General features: G+C 35.8%; 1 protein-coding gene across 5 annotated transcripts in view; it reads left to right on the top strand.

Annotated features, from left to right (window-relative positions):
• OLFM3 (olfactomedin 3) overlaps nucleotides 1–19781 on the top strand; it is a 195873-nt gene extending 176092 nt beyond the window's left edge. For 3 of the 5 annotated variants that reach the window (XM_027114498.1, XM_027114497.1, XM_027114501.1), the window contains 2 exons: nucleotides 16255–16361; nucleotides 17458–19780. In XM_027114498.1, the coding sequence (XP_026970299.1) occupies nucleotides 16255–16361; nucleotides 17458–18135 (785 nt within the window). In that variant the 3' untranslated portion in view covers nucleotides 18136–19780. Of the gene's footprint in view, nucleotides 1–16254; nucleotides 16362–17457 lie in introns of all 5 variants that reach the window. The other 2 variants (XM_027114500.1, XM_027114499.1) reach the window with 1 other exon arrangement.
• Nucleotides 19782–23775: the final 3994 nt, after the last annotated feature.

Here is a 23775-nt window from a genome sequence, read left to right as displayed (position 1 = left end):
GAAGCTAAGTGGTGGACTTCAATGTCTCTAAGTCAAATGTCACATCAGTGCTATTCAAATGAGACTGTTACTAGAGTTAAGTTCAAATGAATTCTCCTCTTATGTACTCCAATAACTGCCTTCACCATAACCAGTTTTTTCCTAGAAGGTCTCACACAGTATTTCTATAGATTAATTTGTCTTATTTCTGAGACCACCTTCCTAGACATTCTGGACTAACTGTTCTCAAGGCCTTCTGCACAGCTGTCACTCTGAAACAAGAAATCGTATTTTCCTGATTTTCCACTGTCTGTATATTTGCTTATTTTGCTGCAATATAACCTCAAGTAACTTCTTAAAAAAGAGTGCATTGTAGGTAAACTTTGAAGTTTGCAAGTCAGAATATATCCTTATTCTATCTGCCCCTGATTTTTCTTCCTAAATATAAAGGCACTGATTATTATCTTCAAGCATCCAGTATTGATGAAAAGCCAATGTCAGTCTAGTTCTTGTCTGCATGTGTCCAGGTCACACATTTTCTGTGAAAAGGTCCAATTTCTTCACTTCATTCAGTACCTTCTAAAATTTCACAGTAATTTTTTTAGGAGTAAATATTTTTTCATTTATTATGGTATAGGCTTTGATTCCAAATATTTAGGTTTTTTATCTGGGGTAATTCCATGAATAATTTCTTTGATAATTTTCTTTACTCTTTTTCTCCTCTCATTCTAGAAAGCTGCTTTTCAGATGTTGGAGCTTCTGGATCAATCCTATATGCAGCCATATATTTTGTCTTATTTTCATTTTTATCTTTTTCTTTTAATTTGGGGGATAACTCTTTTTATCTTCCAACCTATTATTTTTAAAAATGAAATCATATCTTAAATTTCCAGTAGATCTTTTGTGTTTTTCTTTCACAGTATATAGTCTACAATATACAAATCTCTTCAAAGACACTAGGATTTCTTCTGCTCTCTGAATTATCTCTCTTTTTATGGTGGTCTGGTTTTTCTGCACATTTATGTTGGTCATTCTTATTGTAAGCTTTTCAAAAACATAAGCTAATCGTTGGTTAACCACTGATTTTTTAAAAGATTTGAACAATAAATCTGCTTGGAAATTCTGTATTTAGGTAGGAATGGACACTTCATTCCATGGTGAGTAGGCAAGGAAACTACCAATGTCAGAATGCAAGAATCTTTGTTCAGGAGCTCCAATGCTTTCATAAGTTGGCCTAAGTCTCATCAGGCAGTTAACACAGTTTTGTAGATTTTTTAAACTGCTTTCTGAGGTCCCACATCAAGGACGAATATGGTATCAATTGCTCTTAAGCAATTCTTTCAGTGGTGTTCTTGTTTTCCGGGTCCTATCTCACTTGCGACATCCTTTATACCCCTGTTTCTGAATCCCTAACTTTTTAAACAATTTTTTGTTATAAAAGTTCCAGGGGTACAGCATTATAATTCAACATCTTTATATACTACAAAGTGATCATCACCACAAGTGTAGTTATCATCTATCACCAAACAGTTGACCCCCTTCACTTATTTGCCCCTACCGCAAACTCTTCCCCTCTGGGAGACACTATCTGATCTCTGTATCTATCAGTTTTCTTTTGTGTTATTTTGTTTGTTCATTTGTTTCATTTTTTAGATTCCACATATGAGTGAAATCATAAGGTATTCATCATTCTCTGTCTGAATTTTTCACGTGGCATAATACCTTCAAGGTCCATCCACATTGTCATAAATGACAGAGTTTCTTTTTTATGGCTATGTAGTATTCCACTGTGCATACTTCTTTATCCATTCATCCACTGATGGACAATTAGGTTGTTTTCATATAATGGATATTGTAAATAATACTGCAATGAACATAGGGGTGCATGTATCTTTTCAAATTAGTGTTTTCATGCTCTTTGGATAAATACCCAGATGTAGAATAGCTGAGTCATATGGTAATACTATTCTTATTTTTTTGAGAAATCACTATACTATTTTCCATAGTGAGTGCACCAATTTAGTCCCACCAACAATGTAAATATGTTCCCTTACCTTCATATTCTCTCCAACATCAGTTATTTCTTATCTTTTCAATAATAGTCATTCTAACAGGCATAAGTTGATATCTCACTGTGGCTTTGATTTGCATTTCCCTAATAATTAATGATGTTGAACATCTTTTCATATGCCTATCGGCCATCTGTATATTTTCTTTGGCAAATTGTCTATTCAGATCCTCTGCCCATTTTTAATCAGCTTGTTCTTTGTTGTTGAGCTGTATGAATTTTTATATGTTTTGGATATTTTTTATATGTTTTGGATATTAACTCCTTATCAGATAGATGATTTACAAATATCTTCTCCCATTCAGCAGGTTGCCTTTTTGTTTTTTTGTTTTTTATTTTGTGGTACGCGGGCCTCTCACTGTTGTGGCCTCTCCTGTTGTGGAGCACAGGCTCCGGATGCGCAGGCTCAGTGGCCATGGCTCACAGGCCCAGCCGCTCCACGGCATGTGGGATCTTCCCGGACTGGGGCACGAACCCGTGTCCCCTGCATTGGCAGGCGGACTCTCAACCACTGTGCCACCAGGGAAGCCCTGCCTTTTGGTTTTGATGATGGTTTCCATGCCGTGCAGAAGCTTTTTAGTTTGATGTAGTCTCATTAGCTTATTTTTGCTTTTGTTTCCCTTGCCTTTGGAGTCAGCGTCACAAAAACACTGCTAAGACCAATAGCAATGAGGTTACCACCTACAGTTTTTCCTAGAAATTGAATGGTTTCAGGTCTTACATTTAAGTCTTTAAACCACTTTGAGTTCATTTTTGTGTATGATGTAAGAGAGTGGTCTAGTTTCATTTTTTTGCATATGGCTGGCCAGTTTTCCTAACACCATTTATTGAAGACTATTCTTTCTCCACTGTATGTTCTTTGCTCCTATGCTGTTAATTAATTTTTCATATATGTGTGAATTTATTTCTGGGCTCTCAACTCTGTTCCATTGATCTGTGTGCGTGTGTTTCATGACAATACCATAATGTTTTGATTATAACAGCTTTGTAGTATAGTTTAATATCAGTGAGCATGACACCTCCATCTTTATTCTTCTTTCTCAAAATTGTTTTGGCTATTGAGGATCTGTTTGGTTTTGTACACATTTTAGAATTATTTGTTCTAGTTCTGTGAAATATGCCATTGGAGTTTTGATAGGGGTTTGCACTGAATCTGTAGATTGCTTTGGGTAGTATGGACATTTTAATAACTATACTAACTCTTCCAATCCTTGATCATAGAATATCTTTCAGTTATTTGTGTCTTCTTCAATTTCTTTCATAAGTGTCTTACAGTTTTCAGTGTGCAGCTTGTTCACCTCTTTGGTTAAATTCATTTCTAGGTATTTTATTCTTTCTAATGCAAATGTAAAAGGGATTTTTTTTAATTTCTTTTTTCTGATAGTTCTCTATTAGCATAAGGAAATGCCACAAATTTCTGTATATTGATTTTGTATCCTGCAACATTACTGAATTTATTTATCCATTCTAACAGTTTTTCTCTCTTTTTTTTGGTGGAGTCTTTAGGATTTACTCTATACAGTAGTGTTTCATCTGAAAACAGTGACAGTTTTACTTCTTTCTTTTTGATTTAGCTGTCTTTTATTTTTTCTTCCTAATTGCTGGGGCTAGGACTTCCAATACTATGTTGAATAGAAGTGGTAATAGTGGGCATCCTTGTCTTGTTCCTGATTTGAGAGGAAAAGCTTTCAGATTACCATTGAGTATGGTGTTAGCTGTGGGTTTGTCATATATGACCTTTATTATGTGGAGGTATGTTCCCTTTATAATCACTTTATTGAGAGTTTTTATCATAAATGGATGTTGGATTTTGTCAAAAGATTTTTCTTCATCTATTAAGATGATCATACAATTTTTATGCTTCATTTTGTTAATGTGATGTATCACATTAATTGATTTGTGGATGTTGATCCATCCTTGCATCCCTGAAATAAATCCTGCTTAATGATGGTGTATAATCCTCTTAATGTATTATTGGATTCAGTTTGCTAATATTGTGTTAGGGATTTTTACATCTATGTTCATCAAGGATATTGGCCTGTAATCTTCTTTTTTGTGTTGTCCCTGTATGGCTTTGGTATCAGACATGTTGGCTTTGTAAAACATGTTTGGAAGATTTCTCTCCTCCTCAGTTTTTTGGAAGAGTTTGACAAGGATAGGTATTAAATCTTCTTTGAATGTTTTGTAGGATTTTCAAGTGAAGCTGTCTGGTTCTGGGCTTTTGTTTGTTGAGAGCTTTTTGATTACAGTTTCAACCTCCTTAGTAGTAATCTTTGATTCAGATTTTCTATTTCTTCATGACTCAGTCTTGAAAAACTTGTATGTTTCCAGGGATGTATCCATTTCCTCCAGGTTATCCAATTTGTTGGCATATAACTGTTTGTAGTAGTCTCTTACGATCCTCTGTATTTCTATGGTATCAGTTGTAATTTCTCCTCTTTTATTTCTGATTTTATTTATTTGAGCCCTCTCTTTCTCTCCTGGTTAGTCTAGCTAAAGGTTTGCTGGTTCTGTCTTTTCAAATAACCGGCTCTTAGTTTCATTGATCTTTTATATTATTTTTTTAGACTCCATTTTTTTCTACTTTGATCTTTATCATTTCCTTCATCCTACTAATCTTGGGCTTCATTTGTTCTTCTTTTTCTAGTTCCTTTAGGTGTCAAATCAGATTGCTTATTTGTGATTTTTCTTGTTTCTTGAGGTAGGCTTGATTGCTATGAACTTTCCCCTTAGAACCACTTTTGTTGCATCTCACAGATTTTGGTGTGTCATATTTCTATTCTCATTTGTCTCTAGGTATTTTCTGATTTCACCATTAATTTCCTCAATAACAAACTGGTTATTCAGAAGTATGCTGTTGTTACTTCATGATTATTTCCCCTTTTTATCTTCTGATTGATTTCTAGCTTCACACTATTGTGGTCAGAGAAGATGTTTCACATGATTTCACTCTTCTTGAATTGATTGACACTTGTTTTGTGACCTAACATGTGATCTATCCTGGAGAATGTCCCACATTCACTTGAGAAGAAGGTGTAGTCTGATGCTTTTGAATAGAATGTTTGGATATTTCTATTAAACCTATCTGGTCTAATGTGTCATTTCAGTCCAACATTTCCTTATTGATTTTTGTGTCTGTAATGGATTTTTGTATCCATTACTGTAAATGGGGTTTAAAGTTCCCTACTATTATTGTATTGCTTTCAATTTTTCCCTTTAAGCCCATTAATATTGGTTTTATATATCTAGGAGCTCCTCTGTTGGGTGGCTATACATTTATAAATGTTATATTTTTCTTGTTAGATTTACTGTTATCATTATGTATTGCCCTTCTTTGTCTTTTATTACAGTTTTTGGTTTAAAGTCTATTTTGTCTGATATGAGTATGACTAATATGGCATTCTTTTCATTTCCATTTGTACAAAATATTTTTTCCATCCCTTCACCTTGTTTGTGTGTGTCCTTACTTCTGAAGTGAGCCTCTTGTAGACAGCATATAGATGGGTCTTGCTTTTTTATCCTTTCAGCCACACTATGTCTTTTGATTGGCAAATTTAGTATATTTACATTTAAAGTAATTAATGACAGGTGTGTACTTACTGCCATTTTGTACACTGTTTCTGGATTTTCTTGTGCTTCCTCTCTGTTCCTTTCTCTCTTTCTCTCTTTCCTTCTGTATTGGCAATTATCTTTAGCGTTATGTTTAAATTCCTTTCTCATTTTCCTTTTTGTATTTACTGTTACATTTTTTCTTTGTGATTACCTTGTGGTTCTCATAAAAACATAGTATGTTAATAGCTGTCTTTTTTCAGGTGGCAGCAACTTAAATTTGAACATATTCCAAATCTTTATTTTTTCACACTCATGCTCCCTCATATTTTATACCTCTAATGACACATTTTACTCCTTTAACATCTGCTTATCTAAGAAATTCTTGATCTCTCCTTTAAATCTGAATGATAACCTTGTTGGTTAGAGAATTCTTGGTTGAAAGGTTTCTTTCCTTTTAGCATTTTGAATATGTAATGCCCCTCCCTTCTGGCCTGTACAGTTTCTGCTGAAAAATCTTCTCATAGACTTAAGGGATTTCCCTTGTATGCAACAAGTTGTTTTTCTCTTGCTGCTTTTAGAATTCTCTCTTATGCTTAACTTTTACCATTTTAATTCTGTGTTTTGATGTATCTTTGGGTTCATCTTATTTGGAACTCTCTGGGCTTCCTGGAACTGGATGCCTGTTCCATTTCTCAGATTAGGAAATTTTCAGCCACTCTTTCTTCAAATAATTTTTTGACCCTTTCTCTTGCTTCCTCTTCTGAGATGCCTATAATGGAAATGTTTTTCCACTTGATATTGTCCCAAAGGTCCCTTATACGCTTTTTAAAATGGTTTATTCATTTTGCTGCTTTGTCTGGGTGAGTTTCATTGTTTTGTCTTCCAGTTCATTGATTCATTCTTATTCCTTAACTGGTTTGCTGTTGAACCCTTCTAGGTTATTTTTTTGTTTCAGTTGTAACTTCTGTTTGGTACTTTTCTTATGCTTCCTCTCTCTTTGATGAAGTTCTCACTGTGTTCATCTATTCTTCTCCCAAGTTCAGTAAGCATTTTTATGACTATTAATTTGAACATTTTATCAGGTAGATTGCTTACATTCATTTCATTTAGTTCTTTCCCTGAGACTCTGTCTTGTTCTATTAGAACACGTTCCTCTATCTCATTGTGCCCAAATCTCTGTATGTGTTTCTATGTATTAGGTAAATAAGCTATTTCTCCTAGTCTTGAAGGAGTGACCCTATTTAGCACATGTCCTCAGGGGTTCAGAGGCACAATCCTGCCTGGCCACCAGAGCTAGGCACTTCACTTGTGTCCCCTATTTGGGCTGCATGCACCCCACTATCATTGTGGGTTTGACCTGCTAGTGGACAGGGCTGCTCGTTGAAACAGCTGTGGCACCTGGCCATAGCTGCTTCTATGTACTGGTGGTGGGGCTAGGACTTAGAACACCTATGGACCCAGCCACAGCTGCTGCAAGGCACAGGTTGACAGAGAAATTACTTGGTCAGCCATGAGGCCTAGCCAAGGCACAGGGGTGGGTGGGGGTTTCAGAGGGATGCATCCACTGGCACTAACAGGTTAGAGGAAGAATGGCAAAATGGCAACCACCAGCACGGGCATTAGCAAGGTAGCCTGAGGCTGCAAAATTGCTCCCAGCAGTGTCTCGGTCTCCAAGTAGTATCCCAACTGCTTTCTACCTCTCCAGAAGATGCTTAAAAATTAGGAAGTGGGTCCCCTTCACCTTTGGTTCACAAGCTTTTCACGGTGGTGCTTGTTTTTTCCCTCAGCAAGAGGCCCCATCTGCCTTATCTACCCATCTCAATGCTGTCCTTTTACCACTGGTTGTGGAGGCTCTGTGCATCCAGCTTTCAGGTTCCTAACCAAGGAAATTATTCCGTATGTAGTTGTACATTTGCTGTATCCATGGGAGAAGGTGAGTTCAGGATCTCCCTACACTGCTATTTTGAACCCTCTTAGATCCGAAGTCCCTTTTTCTTTTTAAATTTATTATTTTTTATTCTTATTAGTCATCCATTTTATACACATCAGTGTATATATGTCAAGCCCAATCTCCCAAAATATCAAAACACCACCCCCACCCACCGCCACTATCCCCCTTTACTGTCCATACATTTGTTCTCTACATCTGTGTCTCAATTTCTGTGCTGCAAACCAGTTCATCTGTACCATTTTTCTAGGTTCCAGATAAATGCATTAATATACAATATTTGTTTTTCTCTTCCTGACTTACTTCACTCTGTATGACAGTCTCTAGATCCATCCACGTCTCTACAAATGACCCAGTTTCGTTCCTTTTCATGGCTGAGTAATATTCCATTATATATATATACCACAACTTCTTTATCCATTCATCTGTCGACGGGCATTTAGGTTGCTTCCATGACCTGGCTATTCTAAATAGTGCTGCAATGAATACTGGGGTGCATGTGTCTTTTTGAATTATGGTTATCTCTGGGTATATGCCCAGTAGTGGGACTGCTGGGTCATATGATAATTCTATTTTTGGTTTTTTAAGGAACCTCCAAACTGTTCTCCATAGTGGCTGTATCAATTTACATTCCCACAAACAATGCAAGAGGCTTCCCTTTTCTCCACACCCTCTCCAGCATTTGTTGTTTGTAGATTTTCTGATGATGCCCATTCTAACTGGTGTAAGGTGATACCTCATTGTAGTTTTGATTTGCACTTCTCTAATAATTAGTGATGTTGAGCAGCTTTTCATGTGCTTCTTGGCCATCTGTATATCTTCTTTAGAGGAATGTCTATTTAGGTCTTCTGCCCATTTTTGGATTGAGTTGTTAGTTTTTTTAATATTGAGCTGCATGAGCTGTTTACATATTTTGGAGATTAATCCTTTGTCCGTTGATTCGTTGGCAAATGTTTCCTCCCATTCTGAGGGGTGTCTTTTCGTCTTCTTTATGGTTTCCTTCACTGTGTAAACGCTTTTAAGTTTCATTAGGTCCCATTTGTTTATTTTTGTTTTTATTGCCATTACTCTAGGAGGTGGATCCAAAAAGATCTTGCTGTGATTTATGTCAACGAGTGTTTTTCCTATGTTTTCCTCTAAGAGCTTTATAGTGTCTGGTCTTACATTTAGGTCTCTAATCCATTTTAGGTCTCTAATCTTACATTTAGGTCTCTAATCCATTTTGAGTATGGTGTTAAGGAGTGTTCTAACTTCATTCTTTTGCATGTAGCTGTCCAGTTTTCCCAGCATCATTTATTGAAAAGACTGTCTTTTCTCCATTGTATATCCTTGCCTCCTTTGTCGTAGATTAGTTGATCATAGGTGTGTGGGTTTATCGCTGGGCTTTCTATCTTGTTCCATTGATCTATATTTCTGATTTTGTGCCAGTACCATATTGTCTTGATTACTGTAGCTTTGTAGTATAGTCTGAAGTCAGGGAGTCTGATTCCTCCAGCTCCGCTTTTCCCCCTCAACACTGCTTTGACTATTCGGTGTCTTTTGTGTCTCCATACAGATTTTAAGATTTTTTTTCTAGTTTTGTAAAAAAAAAAATGCCATTGGTAATTTGATAGGAATTGCACTGAATCTGTAGATTGCTTTGGGTAGTATAGTCATTTTCACAATATTGATTCTTCCAATCCAAGAACATGGTATATCTCTCCATTTGCTGGTATCATCATTAATTTCTTTCATCAGTGTCTTATAGTTTTCTGCATACAGGTCTTTTGTCTCCATAGGTAGATTTATTCCTAGGTATTTTATTCTCTTTGTTGCAATGGTAAATGGGAGTGTTTCCGTAGCCTCTCTTTCAGATTTTTCATCATTAGTATACAGGAAAGCAAGAGATTTCAGTGCATTAATTTTGTACCCTGCAACTTTACCAAATTAACTGAGTAGCTCTAGCAGTTTTGTGGTGGCATCTTTAGGATTCTCTATGCATAGTATCATGTGATCTGCAAAGAGTGACAGTTTTACTTCTTCTTTTCCAATTTGTATTCCTTTTATTTCTTTTTCTTCTCTGATTGCCATGGCTAGGACTTCCAAATCTATGCTGAATAATAAGGTGAGAGTGGACATCCTTGTCTTGTTCCTGATCTTAGTGGAAATGCTTTCAGTTTTTCACCAATGAGAATGATGTTTGCTGTGGGTTTGTCATGCATGCCCTTTATTATGTTGAGGGAGGTTCTCTCTATGCCCACTTTCTGGAAAGCTTTTATCATACATAGGTGTTGAATTTTGTAAAAAGCTTCTTCTGCACCTACTGACATGATCATATGGTTTCTCTTCTTCAATTTGTTAATATGGTGTATCACATTGATTGATTTGCGTACACTGAAGACTCCTTGCATCCCTGGGATACATCCCACTTTATCATGGTGTATGATCCTTTTAATGTGTTGTTCAATTCTGTTTGCATCTATATTCATAAGTGATATTGGTCTGTAATTTTTTTTGTAGTATCTTTGTCTAGTTTTGGTATCAGGGTGATGGTGGCCTCACAGAATGAGTTTGGGAGTGTTCCTTCCTCTGCAATTTTTTGGAAGAGTTTGAGAAGGATGGGTGTTAGCTCTTCCCTAAATGTTTGATAGAATTCACCTGTGAAGCCATTTGGTCCTGGACTTTTGTTCATTGGAAGATTTTTAATCACAGTTTCAATTTCATTACTTGTGTTTGGTCTGTTCATATTTTCTATTTCTTCCTGGTTCAGTCTTGGAAGGTTATACCTTTCTAAGAATTCATCCATTTCTTCCAGGTTGTCCATTTTATTGGCAAAGAGTTGCTTGTAGCAGTCTCTTAGGATGCTTTGTATTTCTGCAGTGTCTGTTATAACTTGTTTTTCATTCCGAATTGTACTGATCTGAGTACTCTCACTCTTTTTCTTGATGAGTTTGGCTAATGGTTTATCAATTTTGTTTGTGTTCTCAAAGAACCAGCTTTTAGTTTTATTGATCTTTGCTACTGCTTTCTTTGTTTCTATTTCATTTATTTCTGCTGTGATCTTTATGATTTCCTTCCTTCTGCTAATTTTGGGTTTTGTTTGTTCTTCTTTCTCTAGTTCCTTTAGGTGTAAGGTTAGGTTGTTTATTTGAGATATTTCTTTTTTATTGAGGTAGGCTTGTATAGCTATAAACTTCCCTCTTAGAACTGCTTTTGCTGCCTCCCATAGGTTTTGGATCATCGTGTTTTCATTGTCATTTGTCTCTAGGCATTTTCTGATTTCCTCTTTGATTTCTTCAGTGATGTCTTGGTTATTTAGTAATGTGTTTTTTAGCCTCCATGTGTTTGTGCTTTTTACGTGTTTTTCCCTGTAATTCATTTCTAATCTCATAGCGTTGTCAGAAAAGATGCTTGGTATGATTTCAATTTTCTTACATTTACTGAGGCTTGATTTGTGACCCAAGATATGATCTATCCTAGAGAATGTTCTGTGCGTAGTTGAGAAGAAAGTGTAATCTGCTGTTTTTGGATGGAGTGTCGTACAAATATCAATTAAATCTATCTGGTCTATTGTGTCATTTAAAGCTTCTGTTTCTTCATTAATTTTCTCTTTGGATGATCTGTCCGTTGGTGTAAGTGAGGTGTTAAAAGTCCCCCACTATTATTGTGTTACTGGCAATTTCCTCTTTTATAGCTGTTAGCAGTTGCCTTATGTATTGAGGTGCTCCTATGTTGGGTGCATACATATTTATAATTGCTATATCTTCTTCTTGGATTGATCCCTTGATCATTATGTAGTGTCCTTCCTTGTCTCTTGTAACATTCTTTATTTTAAAGTCTATTTTATCTGATATGAGTATTGCTACTCCAGCTTTCTTTTGATTTCCATTAGCATGGATTATCTTTTTTCCATGCCCTCACTTTCAGTCTGTATGTGTCCCTAGGTCTGAAGTGGGTCTCTTGTAGACAGCATATAGATGGGTCTTGTTTTTGTATCCATTCAGCAAGCCTGTGTCTTTTGGTTGGAGCATTTAATCCATTCATGCTTAAGGTAATTATCGATATGTATGTTCCTATGACCATTTTCTTAGTTTTGGGTTTGTTTTTGTAGATCCTTTTCTTCTCTTGTGTTTCCCACTTAGAGAAGTTCCTTTAGCATTTGTTGTAGAGCTGGTTTTTTGGTGTTGAATTCTCTTAGCTTTTGCTTGTCTGTAAAGCTTTTGATTTCTCCACTGAATCTGAATGAGTTCCTTGCTGGGTAAAGTAATCTTGATTGTAGGTTCTTCCCTTTCATCACTTTAAGTATATCATGCCACTCCCTTCTGGCTTGTAGAGTTTCTGCTGAGAAATCAGTTGTTAACTTTACGGGAGTTTCCTTGTATGTTATTTGTCATTTTACCCTTGCTGCTTTCAATAAATTTTTTTTTGTTTAATTTTTGCCAATTTGATTACTATGTGTCTTGGCATGTTTCTCCTTAGGTTTATCCTGTATGGGACTCTCTGTGTTTCCTGGACTTGGGTGGATATTTCCTTTCCCATGTTAGGGAAGTTTTCGAGTATAATCTCTTCAAATATTTTCTCTGGTCCTTTCTCTCTCTCTTCTCCTTCTGGTACCCTTATACTGCGAATGTTGTTGTGTTTACTTTTGTCCCAGATGTCTCTTAGGCTGTCTTCATTTCTTTTCATTCTTTTTTTTCTATTCTGTTCTGCAGCAGTGAATTCCACCATTCTGTCTTCCAGGTCACTTATCCGTTCTTCTGCCTCAGTTATTCTGCTACTGATTCCTTCTAGTGTAATTTTCATTTCAGTTATTGTATTGTTCATCTCTGGTTTTTTGTACTTTAATTCCTCTAAGTCTTTGTTAAACATTTCTTGCATCTTGTCGATCTTTGCCTCCATTCTTTTTCCAAGGTCCTGGATCATCTTCATTATCATTATCCTGAATTGTTTTTCTGGATGGTTGCCTATCTCCATTGCATTTAGTTGTTTTTCTTAGGTTTTATCTTGTTCCTTCATCTGGTACATAGCCCTCTGCCTTTTCACCTTGTCTATCTTTCTGTGAATGTGGTTTTTGTTCCACAGGCTACAGGACTGTAGTTCTTCTTGCTTCTGCTGTCTGCCCTCTGGTGGATGAGGCTATCTAAGAGGCTTGTGCAAGTTTCCTGATTGGAGGGACTGGTGGTGGGTAGAACTGGCTGTTGCTCTGGTGGGCAGAGCCCAGTAAAACTTTAATCCACTTGACTGCTGATGGGTGGGATTGGGTTCCCTCCCTGTTTGTTGTTTGGCCTGAGGCAACCCAACACTGGAGCCTACCCAGGCTCTTTGGTGGGGCTAATGGCAGACTCTGGGAGGGCTCATGCCAAGGAGTACTTCCCAGAACTTCTGCTGCCAGTGTCCTTGTCCTGACTGTGTGCCAGAGCCACCCCCCACTTTTTCAGGAGACCCTCCAACACTAGCAGGTAGGTCTGGTTCAGTGTACCCTGGGGTCACTGCTCCTTCCCCTGGGTCCCGATGTGCACATTACTTTGTGTGTGCCCTCCTAGAGTCTCTGTTTTCCCCAGTCCTGTTGTTCTGCAATCAAATCCCGCTGCCTTCTAATTCTGATTCTCTAGGAATTCCTCCTCCCATTGTGGGACCCCCAGGTTGGGAATCCTGACGTGGGGCTCACAACCTTCACTCTAGTGGGTGGACTTCTGTGGTATAAGTGTTCTCCAGTTTGTGAGTCATCCACCCAGCAGTTATGGGATTTGATTTTATTGTGAATGTGCCCCTCCTACAGTCTCATTGTGGCTTCTCCTTTGTCTTTGGATGTGGGGTATCTTTTCTGGTGAGTTCCAGTGTCCTCCCGTCGATGACTGTTCAGCAGTTAGTTGTGATTCTGGTGTTCTCACAAGAGGGAGTGAGGTCACATCCTTCTACTCCACCATCTTCGAAGACGATTTTAATAAAAATGATCTAGGACAACTTTAAGCAGCCTAGTATATCAGGAACCCTTGCAACTGCTACAGGCTTCTTTCCTCCACACTGTTTCCAGACAAGGCTGTGTGCCCTCTAAGGAGCTGCTTCCATATATAGTCCTCAACTATATTATGTTAAAAGACAAAGGTTCCTCCCATTAGGTTAAAAAATCCAACTATAAAATCCACCTATGCTCCACTTATAGAAAACATATCTCCCAAGGCTCCAGGGAAGATTCATAATATATGGTAAATCCTTTTACCAGTTTTCCTACCACGTGTGTGTCATGGCGAGGTGTCCCTTACTTCTCTTCAAGGCAGAGCAGCTCCATCCTCAGCTCTTATCTCCCATGCTTAGACACTAGTGCATTTTATTTCATCCTACACCTTTAATTACCACTCTCCATCACTTTCTGCCTTCCAGAAATTTGTTAAAAATTTCTTCTCTGGGCTTCCCTTGTGGTGCAGTGGGGTTTCCCTGGTGGTGCAGTGGTTAAGAACCCACCTGCCAATGCAGGGGACACGGATTCGAGCCCTGGTCCAGGAAGATCCCACATGTCGCAGAGCAACTAAGCCCGTGCGCCGCAACTACTGAGCCTGCACTCTAGAGCCTGTGTGCCACAACTACTGAGCCTGAGTGCTACAACTACTGAAGCCCGCACGCCTAGAGCCCATGCTCCGCAACGAGGAGCCACCACAATGAGAAGCCTGCATGCCACAACAAAAATAGCCCCCGCTCACTGCAACTAAAGAAAGCCTGCACACAGCAACGAGGACCCAATGCAGCCAAAAATAAATAAATAAATTTATTAAAAACGAAAAGTTTATTCTCCACTAATGGCTCTGTACCATTCTCTTTGCTTTGGGTTTTTTCCCCCATGTTTTACTCTTTTACTATCATTTTAATGAGATTTTGCAAAATAAAGGAGATAAAAGCACCATCATCTTAGCCAGTTACTTTTCATATTTTATCTATTTTTGCTATTTGTATTCTGTTCAACAAAAGTATTTATTTTTCATGCATAAAGAAGAAGTCACATATTTTATTTGTGGTGTTTTTTAGGGGGAGCAATGTCTTTCTATTTATTTCCATATACTTACAGTTTAAATTTTCATGCACTTACCATTGTGAATTTAGAAATATTTATGTAGGTCGTCATTAAAGATCATATTACTTTCACTTATTTAGTGCATTCAGAGAATATACGCAACTTATATTCTTTCAGGATACATTTACTTTTTTCTAGTTCAAACTGATACTATTTTATTCACATATTGTTCATGTGTTTATACCAAGTTGAGCTAATATATTCTAAATAGGTTTAACTGAAGATCTTGCTATTCAATATAGATAATGCCACAAAGACTTCTGATTTGCTCAGTTTAACAGGTCTTAGGAAGTTATAAAGTAATTCCTTTATATAAAATATATAAAGATGCTATCACATCTAGTTTCTTCAAAAAAGAAGAAAAAAATATATTCGGTTTAGGTTTCATGAAAACCTGGAGATTACTAAATGTGTAGTTATCACTGAAGCAATAGCACAAAATATAATGTTATCGTTCATCATCTTTCTAACTGCATGGCTTAGTATTCTGCCCATTACAAATTATTCTTATGAGGAACACACATAGAGAAAAATGAGGCAAGATAAGCCCTAAGTTACAATTAGTTTTGTCCTTTATTTGCTTTGGGGATCTGTTCTTTCCCTTCCAAACATACAGGAACTGACAGGCACTAAGTAGAAATTTATCAGTTCTAAGGATAGGCAGAGGAGGATCTAAGAAACATGGGCCATATAGAACAATTTTTTTAAAGTAAAAAAAGAACACAAAGAAAAGAGGAGTATAAATGGATAGGAAAATTTCTTTGTTTAGACCAAAAGTCAACATTTACAGGCAGTTATATTGCCTTTCACAATGTGTATGATAAATCACTTTTAAATTATTCTGTTGTAAAAATCTCACAAAATGCCTGGGTTTCTTTTTGGTTTAGACTTTGGCATTTATGAAGTCCAAGCTTTTCCTAAGATTTTATTCATAGATAGAGTGATAAAAATATAATTTTTCAAGAAAGTCACTAGTTTTTTATCATGTATTACATCAATTGATACTCTGCATCTTTCACTGCATGGGACTACAGGGTATGAGGGCTTGAGTTTTGTGGGAGGTTTTCCCTATATCTTTAGGGCTGCTCTATCAGGCTTGCACAAGGCATTTACCTTTCAAAACTCTACGTCTTTCAGGTAGATTGTGATTACATTTTTTTTATTATATTCTATAAATATAACTTTCACAGGAGCTGCTCATTTACCAATACAAGCTGAAAATCGACTTAACAAGAGTTCTTTCTGGCTTGCATAAGTAGTCCAAAGTCTCAAAGCATGAGCAGAGAGGGTCAGGTGAGGGAAAGATGATGATCAGGTAAACAGCATCATGGAAAATTTAATTTTGCTGACTTCTTTACTTAGAAGCAGCAGCTGGACTGGTATAATGATAATGACGTTCCTGATTTATCTCTTTCCAGATTGTATAAATAATTTCCCATTTTAAAATTCCACACTTTAGATTTAGAGCACTGAAAAAGCAACTACTCATGGTTCAAATTATAGTTAAATGCATAGCATCCCACATGAATGATCATTTATTCAGAATGTGGTATTAATTCTATTTGCTTTGTTTTAAGATTCCTTTCTTTGCTCTTGGTGTAAGTATGTGTGTTGGAATTATTGCCATGTTCACCCAACATGTTCATGTTACTCTAATTTCAGCATGTGGCAAACTGATGAAAATCACAGGCCCAGTTACAGTCAAGACATCTGGAACCCGATTTGGCGCTTGGATGACAGATCCCTTAGCATCTGAAAAAAATAACAGAGTATGTTGCTTCCTCAAATGCCTTTGCTTAGAATTATGTTTTATTTAAGCTTTATGCCTACTAGACTATCCATTATTTTTCAGGGATATTAGTTTCAACTTGAAAAGTGTTACACTGTTTGCAAATATTTTCAGTTTGATAATATTAACATATCTACAGATACATGGCAAACTTATTTTAGTAAAATGTTCTATCCTATAATTCATCAGTATAGTGAGTCTAATTTTTTATTGGTTATTACTGTTTTATGCTTGAAAAGGGCTAGTTACAAGTATACAAATTTTTCTGTACATTCCTTCTAGAATTTGCTCCTTAGTGTGAAAAAAAAACTAAATAAGTAAAAAAGCTCAAGAGCTACCCAATTCACTAAAGCTAAAATATACCTAGAATCTAGGGGTAATTTTAAAGAAAACATCATAGAGGGTATTTGGCAATGCCTCTATTATGAAAATCAATATACTAGAGACTTACCATAGCTCCATCTATGTTCTATTACAGAACTCAGTACACATTAGGATTTTCAAGGGTTACATCCAAGCAAGTTTAGTAGCTAAGTTAGTAAAATTATTTCATTAAAAGGTGGTTGTACCTATAAGCTGATCAAATGAACAAGTATTACTAGAAGGTTCTTTGTTATCCATAAAGGAAAAATAAGTTGAATGCTCAAAATTAAGCCATATATTTTTCAGAGCAAGGGATGGAATAAATAAATTTTCTGAACGTGATATTTTTTGCAGTTATTACTAATCAAATTGATCAGGTAAATGAAAAAAGTGATGTGATTTGCATTGATATATGTTTGAGTCACTCAGTGATATGCACTGAATGGTAAAAAATTTTTAAAACAACAAAAAAAGAAAAGACAAAAAGCAAATCAACTTCAAGGCAGTACATTTAGTTGTTTCCTTTCCACACAGACCATGTCACTATCTTTGTCAAAGCCTGCAGTACTATCAAACTGCAACAGGTAAGTGGTAAGAGAATCTTCCAGAGCCTGAGAATGACAATATTAATATGTGCTGATTCTCACTGTCTTTATTTTGGAATTCTCAAAAAAGTACAGAATTTAATTACTTCATTTTTTCCTTCTTCCCAGGTTTGGTACATGGACAGTTATACTAACAATAAAATTGTCCGTGAGTACAAATCAATTGCAGACTTTGTCAGCGGGGCCGAATCAAGGACATACAACCTCCCGTTCAAATGGGCAGGAACTAACCATGTTGTCTACAATGGCTCACTCTATTTTAACAAGTATCAGAGTAACATCATCATCAAATACAGCTTTGATATGGGGAGAGTGCTTGCCCAAAGAAGCCTGGAGTATGCTGGTTTTCACAACGTTTACCCTTACACATGGGGTGGGTTCTCTGACATCGACCTAATGGCTGATGAAATCGGGCTGTGGGCTGTGTATGCAACTAACCAGAATGCAGGCAATATTGTCATCAGCCAACTTAACAAAGATACCTTGGAGGTAATGAAGAGCTGGAGCACTGGCTATCCCAAGAGAAGTGCGGGGGAATCCTTCATGATCTGTGGGACACTGTATGTCACCAACTCCCACTTAACTGGAGCCAAGGTGTATTATTCCTATTCCACCAAAACCTCCACATATGAGTACACGGACATTCCCTTTCATAACCAATACTTTCACATATCCATGCTTGACTACAATGCAAGAGATAGAGCTCTTTATGCCTGGAACAATGGTCACCAGGTCCTATTCAATGTCACCCTTTTCCACATCATTAAGACTGAGGATGACACATAAGCAAATGCAATTTGTGTTCATTGATCTAACAGTGTCATCTGTGATAAACTCTATAGGACCCCTTCTGGTTTTTCTTTATAATAACTTTCATCATTTCTCCAAAGCATTTTTTGTTATAAAGTTGGTGTTTCAAAAAACATCTGAGCCTGTATAAACTAACCTGTTGGAAACACATCTTAACTCCTAAATTTACAAGGCCTATCATGTCCTTGTCATGAAAAGCACTAAAATGAGCTTAAGTGGCTAAAGTCATAGTTTTACAAAAGATTAATGATCTGCCTTATGTTAGAGTCAGAGATTAATGGTGGCTTAAATGCATGAAATGTCTTTTTTTTTTTTAACTCTGTCATTTTTTTACTGTCTTTTGCTCCACATCAGAAAATATTTTGGTAGGAATTAGGGAAAAAAAAAGCACTTCCCCCCCATTTATTTCTAAAAACGATTTAAGGATCTTATTTATATGAGAAAATATTATTAATCATTTTGCTGTTATACAGTTCTCTGATGCGGTGCTGTACAGTCATTTTTAAATCTCTTGCTAACATTTTATTGGCAATAGGTATTTCTACCATTGTAACCACCATTGTGCAACTGTATCTCTTCACTTCTGTGAAAGTAAGTAATATTTTTTATAAAATACACTGAAGTTTAATCTCAGTAATCATTATGGGTCACTATTCAAGAGTGGTCAAAAAGGAAGTATCTTCTCAGCTTACCCCTTTACATAAGCATTATAAACTAAAAAGAAAATCAAACCAGATTCCTTACAATAGAGTCTGTATTTTACCCCAAGTTTACAGGACCACTGACATGGAATCCTAAAATTGATTCAGTAAGGATGAGTTATTCTGATCACTCCACTGAAAGCAACCCATATAGTTGCTTGCAAAGATGCAGTTGAGTCACAACTGACTTGAGTTGACTCTACTCATTTATTACACATTCAAATTCTGTTCTTTATAATTAAATATATTAATGTTTTAACTTAAATTTTACACACAACTGGCAATAATGTAATTTCTTGTGTCAGGACTCTAAAAGTACAGGAAGCACATGTGAAAACTCTTAAAAATAAAATTTCTGTAATGTCATCTAGACTTATAAATTCTGGAGAGCTACTGGCAAGATTGTGCAAAAGAAAATTGTGGGAAAACTTGGGAGTTGTCTGTGTGGTTTATTGTATAAATAACCAATTTAGAAAACAAGATGGGACAGCAACCCCCTGTTACCCTGATTCATTGTGTGCAGAAATACTGTAACCAAAAAATAAAGCTTTAATAATATTTTATGTTAATAACACCAAAAACATATAATCAATATATATAAAACATATCACTGAGTTTGGAGGTACTTTCCACATACTTACCTAAGGCAGTTTTATGGAAACTAGTGTGGGTTGGTTTTACAATTTAAAAAGCATATTCTATAATAAATAATATATAACTTAAATTGTTGTGAATGTTTAGTTTCACACATACGCAATATCATCATTTCCTTTGTAAAGTAAGGATATAATAAATCAGATAAGGCATTGTATAAAGAAATAATACTTAAGAGTAATTCATTTCAAATGTCACAAGTAAAACATCACTCTCAAATATCTCACTGTCAAAACTGTAGTATGAAAAACTCAATCTCAAAATTGTTAAAATTTAACAAAGATTTCTTTTTTTGCCTACAAAAAGTTATTAGCATGATTTAATGACCACTCTGGGTTCTTCTGCAATGCTGTCTTCTCTTTTAAACATTTATATATGTTCTCCTCTGTTTCTGAAAGTTAGAAAATTTATGGGACTCACTTGTCATTGTACACACACCACAAAAATAATCAGTCAATACTTTGTACATCAAGAGTTTGTATGAAGAAAGAAAGTCAATTTCAGAAATGAATGAGTTTTTAGTATACGGCCTCTAGCAGATATCTGGGTCTTCATTACTTTTTAAAAAAATAATGTAACATGATATCACGTAAATTCAAAACCTCAATGATCACAGCTTTTTTGTGAGATGTACGGCTTGTAAAGCACTTTACTGTTTTCTGTGTAAGGGTTCATCACCACATCCAGGTTACAGTGTATGTGCTGCTAGAGCAGGCACAGATTTTATTATTGTCACTAGAAGTGGGGTTGACATGGGTTTAAAAATGTAATTTGCATTAAACACTTAGTTTAAAAGCATTTTTCTTAATAAATTATTATCAGTTTGTGCCTGAAATAAATAAGAACTTACTCTAATCACTGCTTTTTTTAAAATCTCCAACAAATAAAATAAATTTTATGAGGGAAATAATGACTATTTTAAAATCATACACATAATCCAATCCATAAAGAAATCCAAGCTCAGAAAGTTTTAATTCTAAGTGAACTGTGTAACTGGAATTTTCTGAATTAACCATATCATTAACAAGCTTCCACGTCATTTAAATAATAATATGGGACTTCCCTGGTAGCGCAGTGGTTGAGAGTCTGCCTGCCGATGCAGGGGACACGGGTTCGTGCCCCGGTCCGGGAGGATCCCTCATGCCGCGGAGCGGCTGGGCCCGTGAGCCATGGCCGCTGAGCCTGCGCGTCCGGAGCCTGTGCTCCACAACGGGAGAGGCCACAACAGTGAGAGGCCCGTGTACCGCAAAAAAAAAAATAATAATAATAATAATATGATCATGGTCTGATTATGTTTGTGTGACATTTGTATTTGTGGCACCTGAATCATAATATTTATTACTTGCACCTGCACTTACATCTATGAGTTCACAAAATGACAGTGTGTTAGTGCATTACCAATATGTAGAGATTAAAAAAGAAAATAATGACAAGTGCCTATATGCCACATTCCATATAGTGATAAGGTTGTGATAAGATTTACCATGAACTCAGAATCTCTGGTTCCTATCATCATACTCATAGAGTCATTTCATCGTTATAATCTATAGTATTCTCTGATGACATCTTTTCTTCATAAAATTGATTCTTAGTCCTAACAAGAAAATGGCATTTACATCTGAAAATTACTACCAAAATTAAAATTACAAATTTTTCAAACAGAATTATTTTAAAAGTATAAATATAAAATTGTACTTATGTTCATCAACAAATGAAACCAGTTATTTTTCTACTAAGGTAAATTATATATACATATAATTATACATATTATAATCCATAATATGTATAATTATACATATTATATATATATATATATATATATACACACACACACACATATAATAATCCCTTAGCTTTATTCTCCTTAAAAAGATTTTTTAAAAACCCTATCTGAGCACTCAGGATTACCAAACTGTTTCTTTCTACAAATGCTAAATTTGAATGCAACTGATAGCAAAATTCAAAGTATCCCTTCAAGTTAGAGCAAATATGAAAAATTATTGACATTACAGAGTTTCTAAAAGCCAAGCCTTCTAGAAATATGGATATTTTTGAAAAAGAATAAAAAATGGCATCTTGCTGACTTGACAAGGTAGGTATGATTATATCCTTTACTAAACGTACAATTTGAGTTCCTATGACAACATAAAAGAATGTGAATTTATAGACAAAACATACTTTGCCTCTCCATCATCACATGATTAGTGGACCATGAGAAAAGCTACTAAAAGTGGTCTACCTAGCACAATAGGCAGGGAGCATTAATTAAAATTTAGATGCTATAGGCTGATACAAAGCCTTAATCTCTGACTGCTCATAGCTAGAAACAGTCATTTCTAGAAAGGCTCAGAGACACTAAATATCATTCAGTTCAGTAGGCTGTATCCATACTGAAATCAAGATCATGGAATGACTTCTGTTTCTAAAATTAAGTAAGCTCAGCGTAAATCTCTCAGCTGATAGTTTGTCATAATCAGTTACTCTTCATAAAAGGTCTTGAGCTTAATAAAATGTGTTCTTTTGAATTGTTGAACTCGAACTAGAAAAAACACTGTGAAAACATTAGCTGATGGAAGAAAAACCAACTTCACCAAACTCTTTTAGTTATTTTTCTATCAAATAATGAATTCAATTGATGGCAATCTCTTGAATAAAGAAAAGCATTTACTCTACTATTTAACCGGTCAGAAAGAAATCCTCCCCGAACTGACTTTACTAGGCTGATTTTTCTGAATCATATCTTAATATTATGTGATATAGTTTATCCCTCTTCATCAGGGTTAGAGCAACTATAATCATGTTTGGAGTCTGCCTTGTCTCCAAAGCGTCAAACTAATTGGCAGAAGATGTATCCTCTTTGAAGCTCAGTTCATTGATTGCCAAATAAGTTTTACAAGTATAAATTAACATTAAACATGACTTGAAAATAATATGAAAAAGGACATAAAGTTGTACCTTGTCAAGAGTACAGAGTACTTTTCATAACTATAACCATCTTAAAACATTATTCATAGTTAGAGATATGAAGCAAAATGGTGAATACGAAAGAGATCTCAGGAATAGAGCTGCAAGAAATCTGCTGGTAAACCATACACACATATGCAGTTCAGTACAAAGTTACATCCCTACCAAAGCTATAGTCTTCCCAGAAGACACTGCACACATTTAAAAAAAAATAATTAAAATATTGCCATAAAATATAATTCTTACCACAGTTCAGACTTGGAAATATTGCAAATCATTCAGACATTATCAGAAAGTAAATACTATATGACAAAAGTCTTGAAAATGGAGCAAAAATTGAGCTTATGAAAAGAAGCATTAGCCATTTTAAAGGTCTTCATGGGCATACATTCTAGTAAGAACAAGCAGCAACAAAAATATTAATGAAAAGTAAGTTTTGATTGTACTAACTGCTATAAAGGGAATAATTCTATCTCATAAAGAGTGACTGGGTGTTTACTAGGGGCAGGGTGGGATAGGAGATCTTTAGGTGGGATAGTCAAGGTAAATTCAGTCAAGGAATGAAATGTCACCATCTGATCCACACAAAAAATTTTACTTCTTCCTTTCCAGTCCTAGAAATCCATGGATCAACTATTTCTTAATATTTCTCTTTTCAGAAGTTTTTTTTGTTTTGTTCTGTTCATTTTTTTGTTTTTTTAACTTGGGAGTTCAAGGATACACTTCTGATGATGACTGAACTCCCTGAAGATATATGCTAAATTTAGTGTGTGCTTGTACATTCTTTTATGTGGGGGACTTACAGCTTTCATCATATTCTCAAAGAAAGCCATGACCCAAAAGATCACCACCATGTCAATGAAATAATCCCAAATTTATTAAGCATCTTTATGACAAGCACTGAATGTCTGTCATCTGTCTTGCAATACTCAAGAATTTAGCTTGTTTCAGAGAGGAAAGAAATTAACATCCTAGTATTACCTGTAATTTTTTTCTTCAGAAGAACACCAAGATTAAGTTGTTCCCTATTAAAAACAAAACAAAACAAAACCTCTAAAGGGACTTTTTTTTATATTTGGACCAAATCCAATTATTTTTTTGTGATCCAGCTTTAGAGCACACTCTTGCCACATTTAGTGGCCAAGAGTCTCTATTATGAGGCCTGTCCTACATCTATTGGAATCTGGAGAACATTCTCTTACAGTTCTAATGCAGCCTTTTAGCAGCACCATTAGAATCTGACTGGAATTGAGGAGATGTAGTGTGCTCCATCAAATTTAACTGCAAACTCCTCTTC

The sequence above is a fragment of the Aethalodelphis obliquidens genome, unplaced genomic scaffold (assembly GCF_003676395.1).
Source record: "Aethalodelphis obliquidens isolate GAN/ISIS:26980383/991018 unplaced genomic scaffold, ASM367639v1 scaffold13, whole genome shotgun sequence".
NCBI lineage: Eukaryota > Metazoa > Chordata > Mammalia > Artiodactyla > Delphinidae > Aethalodelphis > Aethalodelphis obliquidens.
Note: the sequence above shows the minus strand (reverse complement) of the source record. Positions and strands in the feature narration are given on the sequence as shown.